Here is a 12127-nt window from a genome sequence, read left to right as displayed (position 1 = left end):
AGGGGAGTGATAGAGTGGCTTTGGTGGGCACCTGGTGTCCAGCCAGGGTCAACCCACCACACTCTGAGATCTCTATTATTTAGTCAAGCGTAGTAAAAATTTACTAGTTAGCCAAACTAACCCAGGGACAATGGAGGAAAGGGGAAAAAGGGAACCACAGAGGGATAAACAAGTGATCCAAGCATGATCACTAATGCCCCATTTCTTGGGAAATGAGATTAAAAGTTTGCGAAAAGATTTCACTCCAACTTTTGCTTTACATATTGCCATGTTTCAGTCCCACTGACGTCTTGGAAAGTCTTCTAAGCGCTTTCAGCAGGGATCAAGCTCTAAGCCTTTCTGCCCTTGTGCACTTCTAAAGGTTTCTCTTTAGATGTCAGCCTTGTTTCAAGAAGTGTGATGGGTTCCAGTGACCTGAAACATGGTCCCGAATGACGTATCAGCTTAACTTTAAACTTATGAGTAATTCCTTTTGTTCTAGTTGGACTTCTTACAGTCCAGAAGAAAGAACGTGTAAGTGGCTTGTTAGATTGAGATATAAGCCAAAATGTGTCTGAAAAGACACATTGAAAAGCCACGGACACAAAAGTCACTTAAAGTATTTATACAATCTCTTCTTAGAGATGTCAGGAAATATTATTTTATGATACTGTGATATAACATGAGAACATGGAATTTAAGGCACAAAAGAGTTTTCTTCATGTTGAATTGCAAATTGATGTACCAAGTTACTTTTTAGAGAACCTATTTTCTACTCAATTTTAATCAACTTGACTGAGCAGAGATCTAAAACATACTACACCAGAAGAGATAAGCCAGGACTTGCTCTGTTTCTGAGGCATCTTGAATTTCATCTACTCACAATGTCTCTCTTACTGTATAATTAATGGGTTTTATTTCAAAATCCATTAACATTAACTGATCATTGATTTACACAGTTAACTTTATAAAGGTGTAGCCTAAAAAAATAAATCTGCAAGACACTATTCAGATTTCTCTATATGTAATTGCAATATATGTAACAATGCACAAGTGCTCAGTGCACATAAAACCAAACACTGAATCATCAGTTTTTCAATGCTGAACTGTACTTCCAGATTCTTATGGTACATAATCCTCTAATTTTTATTTTTCTAAGCAATATTTTATACATTATATAGAAATATTTTTTATATATATATATATAAAGAAATAAAAGAATACATTTCTCATTTCTAACATGGGAAATAAGAAAACTACTACCCAAAAACTTTTTGAAAGAAACAGAGCATGGATTTTTAGGGTCTGGGCAGTTCATTTGTTTTGATTAAAGATATCTTCAGTACAAGATTTCATTATTCACATACCTGTTTTTGATGTGGTAATATATTGCAAGAGCTACACTGTAAAGAAAAATACAGAGTTAATATCTCAGGACTGTCAAATCGTATTATTTGTCATATTAACATGCAAAGTTAAAACCTAGCACAATGCATGACAAAAAGTATGCTCAACAGCCTGTTTTCTTCTGTCCATTGTTAGATACCAGGAAAACTGCTGTTTTGTCTAACCTGTTAGACAATTTTATAATACTTCTTCAGCACACTCCAAGTGCCTCCTTTTCACTAGTATGGAAGTACCTTACAAAAATACTCATATTCCACATACCAAGTTGCACTTACCTTCCATTTAATGCCCTACCCTACTAAAGTCAATGCTAAAACTCCTACTGACTTCCAAGGTTGAAGATAAGGCATCACAGGCATTGGACATTCTCTTTTATTGTTTGCTAATGCTGCCAGGCTAACATGAAATGTTTTAATCACCGTTGGCTTATGATTTTATATTTAAATCCATTAACTTTTGGCTGTCTTTCTATGTAGTTACTCGCATACCAGGCTCCTACAGTTTTATGGCTTCAAGTTACTTATTTTAACTCTGGAAAGACGACTCCCTGAATAACTTACTGCATTATGCATTTCCCATGTTCTCAACCACACACCCAAGTACGTCTGTTTATATTCTGCGCAAAGACAAAATGCGTCCTTATATTCATAGAATGCTAAGATTTTAATTATGTATACAACTAACTGATCTCATTCACATTTGAGACTGAAGAAAATTAAGACATGGCTTCTCATGGTTATTCTCCTGTTTCCAACTCACGACTCCAGCTTTATTGAAGGACACATGCTTTACACATGATAGAGCTTTATTGAAGGATAAAGCAGAACCAGCACCCTCGCTACTTGTTTCAGCAGCATAAAACTCAGTCAAAGCTAAAGGAGAAGGAGGAAGGAGTTCACCGATTCTATTTGTTGACAATTTGTTTTGTCGGTGATTCACTGTAAGATGCTCATGTCTTATACTGACGCAAAATTCCCCTCTTTCTTTTCCATAAAAGGCCTTTTAAAAGAGTGAATTGGTTGCTCTGTAATTTTATTCCAGAATTTTTACATGGAAACTGACATGTATGAAAACTGGCATGTTAGGAAAACAATATGTTGGAGCTACCCCACTAGTAGAATTTTAAATTATTTCAGCTTTGGCTGTGGTTTGGGTTTTTTTTGGTTTTTTTTTGAACCACCATGTAGCGGAAAATATTTTTTCTTAGTTGAAAGTAAATATATTTTGCTAACTTTGTATGAGCATTATAGCTTTTACTTGGCTGCATTAGAAGTTTTTAGATCATAAATGCTTTTTAAATTTGGTATTTTTGTATGGATACATATTTAAGGAATTAAGAGATACTGTGTACCCTGAACATTTAAAGGACACAGCCCTCACTGAACACAAAAAACACATTTATGAATGAATTTCATTTGACTGAAAGCTATTCACAAAATGAATTAGTCCTAAAATTTAATTTTAAATTATGCCCCTAGGAACACACTTGCAGTTCCAGTTTACTTTCTGAAAGCTGATGCAAGAATCTATGTGCAGAGCTCTGCTTGGTGCCCATATGGTTGCTTTTGTAAGAAGATGTCGAATTAAGTTTAGGAAAATACTTACTATTTAGAAATCTATATCAGAATCCGAAGGTCTTTCAGAGCTGTGATAGATTAACTCAGATCCAAGCTTCATTCTGCTTTTCATATGCTCATTCCTAGCACTCAGTGTGCAGGAAAGAAGCTTATGAAGCTTTCCATCACTCTACCCTGGCCACCCCACCGATGCTGCAGATCTCCAGTAGATGCGCTAGTATTTTAAACACACCGGTACACAACATGACCCAGAAGAAATAAATGAGATGGCCAAAATACATTCCTCATAGATTTACCTAAGTGCAATAGTCATTTATCCGCAGAGACTGCCAGGATGGGGGCAAGAAATGAAGTTGTACTACAAAAACAATAATCCTGCAATCCCCACACCCTTAAATCTGTTAAATGTGCAGCCAGACAGGAGAGAAGAGGAGGAAAAGACTCCTCACCCAGAGGCCTCATGTGCCAAAGTCCAGTTTCTGACCCCACATAACCCCTTCTCAAACCCTCTGACCCCTTGCAGCTTCCAACCCTTCCCACGCTGGCAGCCTGGCCCCAGCCCTGCACAACTCCTCCCCCCCGGACCCAGCGCCAGCTCTTCCAGCCTGACGTGCGCCCTCTCCTCCCTCCAGCTCTGCCCCCCGCCACGCACCCCAAGTCTCTCCCCGACGTCACCACCTTGCTCCCCCCCAGCTTGTCTTTCTGTCTCCTCTTTCACAAGGCTGCTTCTGGCCACCGTGGCCCACTGAAAACGCTTCTCGGCTGCTGTGGCCAACTGAACCCATTTCTCCTTTCCACGACCAGGCTCAGTTCCGATGCAAGAAGCGACCTGAAACCCACGCAAAAAGCTGCACTTACAAAAATCTGCATGCAAAGGATTTTAGAGCAGAAGAGTATGAGTTTCCAGGAGGAAAAAAAACCAAAAAAATCTTTTTCCAGTGTTCATCTGAATTATTTTTAAGTTACTAATTAAAGAAACTTGAGGAGAAACAGGACTATCTTTCAGGCAGAAATAGCTGATGAGAAATTAGGTGTCTGACTGCAAATCCCTCTTCCACTCCCCTCTTTTTTCCTTTAATAGAAAAATTAAGAACATGTTTTAGTGACCACCAACATTACAAATTCCTTTGGACCTGTTAGTCTGAATATGTCTGTCTCATCTAAGTATCTCTGTAGCACAGGTTTTGTCTTGATAAATCTTTGCATTTGAGTACACCAAGGTAACCATCCTACAAACAATTCAAGAGAGTGTATCAGCAATCATAATAAACAAACAGCATAAAATGCCTGAGCATTTGTTCTCTCATTTCTTCCCCTTACTGTACAAAATGTAAAGAACAGTACTCTATAAATACCAATTTCGTTTCCTTCCAAACTTAAAAAGGTACCAGTGAAACCTGAAATGATCATCTGAGATGTCACCCAAGGGTAAGCCCATGTGCGCACCACATACAAAGCTCCCCGCTGCTGTGTAATAAACTGCCAGTGCCCTTGTACTCAATAAGGAAATGAATCTGGAGGCAATTAATTTCTATTTCAAACAGAAAACTGGAAGGAAAGCTTAGCAAATGAGCATTTTCTCATGAACAGAAAAGAACTCTTCAATTTCAGATAATTCCAAAATTCTGAATAAACAAGTACCCAAGTAAGTTTTGAGGACTCATCCAAAGCAAGTACCTAATTGAACATTGAAGCACAAGGATTTCAGCTCCTGGAATTTGAGATCCTTAATTGCTGCTTTCTGTTAAAATATGCAGTATTGGGAGTTTGATTCTGCATTGACCTAAAATAAGAGTAATACCCTTTGCTCATCCTATTCACTGCCTCTGGAGCATGATTGAATTAAATAAATTTACTACTTCAAAAACTAAAACCTTTGAAGCTTGCTTGGTAATTGTTCAGAAATATGTCTACATAAATACATATATATAATGTAGGTTCTAGCAAAAAAAAAAAAAAAACAACAAAAACAAAAAAACCCACCATTTGATGGTATACTTGAGGTTTGGTTGACTGACTGTGCTGTCATCCAGGAAAATAGTGGAGCAGGAACTGTATTTCCTTCTCAACTGCCCAGGAGGATGCTATGAAAAACATGCAAAAGAACAATGGCAATTATGTAACACCAAAGCATTTTTCTAAGGAGATGTAAGAATTTAGAAAAAACAAATTTCTCTGTCTCTCACAATGACGCACACATTAATGTGATCATGTTTTGAAGCAGTTCAGAAAGTTCAGAAATAATTACCAGTACAAAAGTCACAACAATCCCTGCCTGAGCCTTGACTAATGCTTTCAAGTCCCAATCTCCCCTCCGTCCCTCCTTCCCCAAAACCATGCAAAAATTTTTGTGCAGCATCACTCAAATACATACATACATTTGGAGAGCAAAGATGAACAAGACCTAAATTTCTGTCCTCATTCCAAAAGAGTATGTGGAAGAGGGAAAAAGAAATTGTGTTAACAATGAAGACTGATTTAGAAACAGATACAAAACCATGCTTGGAGAAAAGCAAATTAAAAAAAAAAAAACAACAAACCCAAACAAACCCTAACAGAATGAAGTAGGGGAAAGAGTTCTTTACAGTAAAACTGTAAAAAACCTCTAAAACCTCTAAAAATTTATAGGGAAAACCTCTAAAACCTCTAAAAATTGATAGGGAAAATTCAGGAAAATTAATTCATCAAGAATAGATTGTTATTAGACAGGAAGAAAATTGATCAAAGGATTTAAGAGAAAGTGGATATGCAAATAAAAAAAGAAACATATCTCTTAATAGAAAAAGTTAATAACAGGTTTCAATCCTATTTCTGCACTACTGTAGGAAAACATTGGAAAGCTCAGCCACACAATGACATTTGACAACACTATTTATTTCTGAAGATTTTTGTGTTGAGAGGGCTTCTCTTTCAGCTGTTTAGAGCAGCCAGCAGTCCACCAATCTAAAGAGAATAGTTTCATCATATCAGCTAATAGCTATCACAGTCATTAATGCTCTTTGATTTTATCCTTGCTTATTCTACCTACACAAGTGAATAACTTGACCAAGAACCTGTGTCAGGAAAGTTAAGACCAGTCAAATTACGTGTTTAACTTATAGCAGAATAGATTTCAAATTCAGTTGGCACATCCACATGACAATTTTATTTTGCCTTACAATGAATGTTGTTTCCAGCATTTCAGTGGAGAGACCAACGTTAATACCATCGGTGGAATCCACAGACATTTAGCAACTCAGAGCAACTGAGTACCCAGGCTACGGTCCCATGACTCCTACCTCAATACATCTTCCCCTGCCTTATTTCTAAAACAGGTATTATTTCAACTGCCAGCACTCCATCATCTCACTAATATTTCATTTTCCATAGGCAGTAGACTTCCTAGCAGCGTTCATTAGATACAGAACAGACAGACTCCTGGTAAAACCTACATGCATCTGAGTCATCTTTCTGTTTTTCCCAGCTAGAAGCAAAAGAGCTTTCAAAGTCTTCCATTAATTGAAGAAAATCATTTTCTGAAGCTGTTGCAATTATAGAAACATTATGTTGAAATGATTTCAAAGTTCACCAACAAATTCTATCAAGGTCCCCCACTTGACCAATAAATTTGTAGGCTGAACTGCTTTTCTTGGAAATGAAAAAGTTTACTGAAAAAATGAAAAAATATTATCCCCTCTCAAAAATTCTCCAGGAGTTTAGAAAGGTACTTTGTAATACTTTGGAAGCTCACAATCCATCCACCTTCCAAGCTATTATATGTTAAACAAGGCAACAAACAGAAAATTTAGAAGCACTGGAAGCATTAATGCTGTAAAATGTATTAACTAGCATTGATGTATACAGCGAGAATGACTAGGGGAGTGCTGGTCTAGCTTTTATTCTACCACAGCTTAGTTCAAATTTCTGGATGAGACTGTCGAGAACCTTCCGAAGGCATGATAAAGGTAAAGCAACTTAAAAACAACTGAAAATGAGACTGTTTAGTGGTTGGAAAAAAGGGAGAGGTACAGATGTTTCAGCACCATTTAAGAAAAAACAAAAAGCACATGGAAAGTTTTCTCTACATTTTAAGCGTCAACATGTTTTAAAGGTTTAGATGAAGTTTAAGATAAATGGACTGGATTCATTCAAGGCATCATGAGTAAAAAACGGAAAACAACTCTGTAGCAACACCACTATCAGATTCAAATTTTCTTATGTAAACAGCACTCCAACATTTGATACATGTCAATAATTAGAGCCATGCACCTTATTTCTGAAACTACCACATCACAGAACTCTCCACGGTTTTCAGTCCACATCACACTTCGTTAGGCTTAGAATTTTTCACACTTCTGAAAAATATGTGGTGTCTCATGCCTCACTTTCTGTTCATAACAACTTGGCAGGAAGGGGTACCTCTCCCAGTCTGAAAAATGGTGCCAAGTCTAAATCTACTATCTTGGGTATATATACACATTTGTGCCATGTGAATAACTAACCTATTGGTAGATCAACATTCCCAGCTTCTACTCTGGCATCCAACTGCAGCCATACGGTATACCAGGTAACAGATTTTCCACCTTTTCCAAATTACTGGAAAACACCCTCAGTTTCATATTCTAGCTTGACTAAGCTGGAAGACATCTCAAGTCCCGCAGTTCAGTCCAACAGGCTTTTCTGAACCTCCATAAAATGCTGCAGGTGAACCTTCTCCGTCCTTGCAAAGGACAAAAGAGGTTACTGAGCATCACCTCAGTATTCAGCACTGTCCTATACAGAAACCCTCTTCTGTGTCCATTTCAATGGAGTAAGTCCACCCAAAACTGTACAAGAGCTTAATGCCTTCACATTTCAAAACCATCATGTCTGACCACAAAAATCTTCCGTTTAGACAAGTCAGAGAGGCTCTAAGTGAGAAAAATCAGAAGAACTGAGAAAGAATATAAAGCGTTTGAAGAAGTTAGCCAAACTCTCTATCATTAATGGGATCCTTCTCAGGTTCTGTCCCACCATTAAGGCTGACATGGGGGAAAGTGGAAGAACAACAAATTCACTCTTTTATAAAAAAGGAAAATATCATACAGGATTTATAAACAGAGTTACCATGTATACAACAGGATGGAGCACCCTTCCACTCTGCTCAGCTGGAATATTATGTCCAGTTTTGACCACCGTATTTCAAGAAAGATGAACTGATTTCAGAGAGTCAAGAGGAGAGAGCAGCAAGAATAATCAGAGGTTTGAAAAACTTGATTTAGAAGGAAAAACTGAAAGACTGGAGAGGTTTTTTCCAGGAACAAAGCAACAATATTGGCCTTAAGTCATGTTGAAAGGAGTTCCAAAGAAGGGAATGTTGCTCTCTGTGACCACTGTGGATGGGATAAGAAAGAGCAGGCTTATATTGAACTCGGGAAAATTAAGATTGGACATGAAAGTATGAGAGGAGGTGAGGGCAAAAAAACCCGACTCCAAACTATCACCTTTTTCTAATGGCAGGGACAGCTTGAGTGACTTGAGCAGTGACAGAATCTCCATCACTGAAAGCTGTAAAGAAGAGGTAAAACAAACATATGCCAGGAATATCTTAGATGCTCTGAGGCAAGAAACCAGACTGAATAACCTCTTGAGATGAATTCTGGAACAATTTTCTATCATTTTGTGATTTCTTTTAGTGGAGAGGATTCGTAGCTCTTTAGTCCAGAAGCAGTTGTTATTTTTCTCATTTCAACCAAAGACGTTCATTAAGAAATGCTGGCAATATAGGTTACAATGAATACATAATAGCTGTGTTGTGGAATTTCTTTCTTTACAGAAAAAGATGTAGAACGGAAAAAATTGCTTTATAACTTGCTAAGCTTTTACATGTGTGGCAGAACAAGCTCTAAGAGATCAAGATTCAATTTAATGCCAGGTGTTGCTAGCTCTAAAACCAGTAGTTTTTCCCTCTTGCACAGTTAGTACTAAGGAAATACCACTGCTTTATTCTTCTCCCAGCTTCATCCTGAAACTTTCCAACTTTCCAAATCACGTTTAAGTTGTTTGAACAATACGATTTACTTGAAGCCTACATAAAATATGTCTTATCAGAAATAGAATGGCTTAGTTTGCCATCAAAATCATACAAGTTCTGCAGAACTGCTTCTATGTAGCTGCTATGAAAGGAATCACAACAAATTCCTAACTAACTCACAATGAGAATACACAAAAGGATTAATTTCTCTCAGCCTTCATTTTAGCATCACTCAGAAATTAAACCTAAATTTGTGGGGACAAGGGAAGTTTTACTATTTATTTTGTTAAAATAGTAATTTCAGGGTGGTTTTGGGTAGAAACATCTAACGGACGGGTGCATACTGACCAAACCTCACACTCAGAATTGACCATGAGGGGTACCAGCCAGCTCTGTCCTGGAAGCTCTTTAAGCACACTAGTATGGCACTCTGCCCTGATGCTCAGCAGGATTTGTTCATTTGGGCGCAACGCTTCCCTAATGAAGCGATACAGCTTTTGTACCAGAGCTGGCCTTCAGCCAGTCAGCTTCCAGTTTGGCAGAGGAGCTTTAGTCTTTTTCAGTGTTCTTTTGCACCTGTCCATCAAAAGATAATTTGCAGCTTCTGTCCTAAATAATGATAGTACTGTCTCTTCTTCCATCCAACCAGGTGTAAGTTATTGCATGATTTTAAAAGGTACTATTAAACAGTATTTCCCCCCATGGAAAAATTGAGGCCTGCTTGCACCCGTCTGTGGAGACATGCCCATTAGCTCCCAGGCAGTAGAGGCTGGCCAAAACGCTAATAGGCAAACTGGCATGTAAAAGTACACATGAAGCCAAATTACAACAGCAAGACAAAATACCAGGACTGCTTCTGACTTGGAAAAGGGAGGTTCCTATCTTGGGGATCTTCTATTGCTTCAGGACATGATTTAGTTCTGACAACTTTGTTCACAGAAGAAACATGATTTTACAGGTCAACAAAATGTTTCCAAAATCAAGCAAGCACAATTCTCTGCATGGCTCTGCAAAGCTCTGCATTTATTTTCATCTTGCATAATTTGATACTACAGCACAATTGTCTACATTTAGTGGCTAGATATGGGTATATTCACCTGAACAAAAGCTACAGAAAACTGCACCATTGTCTGCTTACCTTTCTCTGCCAACATCTACAATAAAAAAAAAGATCCAGCCCAACCACTCTTAAGTAATACCCATTGTACCTCATCAGTCTATGACATGATTCAACCTTGTCCTCAGTTGATTAGTCTCACCAATGTTTGATAATGTCCAAAACTGATGCCTTAGACTAGATCTGTACTTGCAAGTTTTTTGCTCTCAAAGCTTGTCCTTACTCATGTCACCTATAGAAAACTATGTCAGAGTACCACCGAGCTCTATGGGGGCTCAGCAACCACTGGTAAACACTTCTGCAGCACACACAGGCCCTACTTCACCACTGATAAAGCACCCTGTTTTACAAACCTGAAAAGATTAAATATTTCTTTGAACACTAAAAGCAGCTCAAAGGCTTATATTTACATAGCGTATAATTGCTAGTGTTGTGCAATTTGACCAGAGGGACTTTACTCAGCTCCCAGCACAGCAAGTATTATATAGCAACCTTGTAAAAGAACTCTACTGTGTGCTCTCATTCCACCTTGAAAGTTATTTTTTCTTCCTCCCCTACAAAAGTTTGCCACTTCATGTAACTTATTGCCTTGAGGCTGACAGGAGAGGTAAAATTCTTCACCCTAGAGGACAGGAAACAAAGCAAAGGGCTAAAAGACATTAGAAAAAACATTTCAAACAGGAAGTTTAAGTAAGCCATTAAAGAAAACCTGTTGATTCTAACTTATTGGAAGCTTGAAAAAGCATCTTAAACAGCATCTGTTAGGAATGGCATCAGTATAAGGAATCTGCTAGATGGGCCAGATGGCCTATAAAGGCCCCCTCTAGACCTGTTTTTTTTGTGATCTTGCAAAGGAGAGGAGTAAAGACCAGATTAAGCAATCTCTAGGAGAGCTTCAAGAGCACCTGAGAAGCCTCTAATCTATCTTCCAGTTTATCTTGTTCTTCTCTTTGAGTAAGGAATGTTAATTAAAATATCTTAAGGAATTTGGACAGCAATTATAAAACCTTTACAATAGCCAGCCTCAGGCACTTAACAAAAACAATTCGCATTTTATGTTGTGCTTTGCATTTTTCACAGATTAAAGCACTTTTTAGACTATGTTCCCATTTCAGCATGTACCATATTTACTCTTATAATCACTAGCTGAAAGTGTTTGATTACCAGTCACATGCCTAGTAGCTTTACAACAGAGAAGCAGAACAGCCTCTTTATCCACCCTGACAGGAAAATTTGGGGGCTACACTGGAGCAAATACCATACATCATTTTAAGCATGCAAAAAGGCTCACAGAAATTGCTTGTGCCACACCACATAAAGCAAAAGACCCCTCCGTTCTCCACTAGTCCCCATCAGCAGGGCTGCCGCTGGGAAGAGGCTTCCTCTGATGTGAATCACTACAGGGTCACTTACAGGGACCGGGGTTCTGACATGAATGATACCCAGGAACTTTTCCCCAGGATGCTGAAGAAGTTTTGGTCTATACACAGATGTTAGTTTTTCTACTTGGAATGATAAAAACAGTATTAATCTGCTGGGATTTGAACGTCCAATTGCCAGGATAGCAGACTAGAAGTCATGTCCAGATCCCTAAACAAGACGATGCTGAAAGGAAGCTATTGCTACAAGGCTGATGAAGGGTCTCCAGAATAAAAAAATGCTGAAGAGAGATATTACTTCCCTTTTCTGCAGGATTTCTCTTCCTTCAGAAATATTCCAATATGCAAAAAAACCCCTTAATTTTTAGTGGATATTACTGCTCATAAACACAGACTCAACTTTAAAAGTGCATCTTGCCAAGAAGAGAAGAAAGTACTTTGGCAAACAGAGCATTTTCATCTTGTCTGAGAGGGAAAATTTCTAGCAAAAACTTGATAGAGAAATCATAGAACCACAGAATAGTTTGGGTTGGAAGGAACCTCTAAAGGTCATCTAGTCCAACCCCCCTGCCGTGGGCAGGGACATCTTCAACTAAATCAGGTTGCTCAGAGCCCATCCAACCTGACCTGGAATGTTTCCAGGGATGGGGCATCCACCACCTCTCTGGGCAACCTG

General features: G+C 38.3%; 1 protein-coding gene across 1 annotated transcript in view; it reads right to left on the bottom strand.

Annotated features, from left to right (window-relative positions):
- CCNY (cyclin Y) overlaps positions 1-12127 on the bottom strand; it is a 56281-nt gene that overhangs the window by 32211 nt on the left and 11943 nt on the right. Inside the window, exons 3-4 of the mRNA XM_009278640.2 lie at positions 4947-5047; positions 1347-1382 (exon numbers count right to left, since the gene is read on the bottom strand). Coding sequence (XP_009276915.1) covers positions 1347-1382; positions 4947-5047 — 137 coding nt within the window. The remainder of the gene's footprint in view (positions 1-1346; positions 1383-4946; positions 5048-12127) is intronic.

Source organism: Aptenodytes forsteri, unplaced genomic scaffold (genome assembly GCF_000699145.1).
Source record: "Aptenodytes forsteri isolate BGI_AS27 unplaced genomic scaffold, ASM69914v1 Scaffold257, whole genome shotgun sequence".
Classification (NCBI taxonomy): Eukaryota; Metazoa; Chordata; class Aves; order Sphenisciformes; family Spheniscidae; genus Aptenodytes; species Aptenodytes forsteri.
This window is presented reverse-complemented; position numbering and strand designations above follow the sequence as displayed.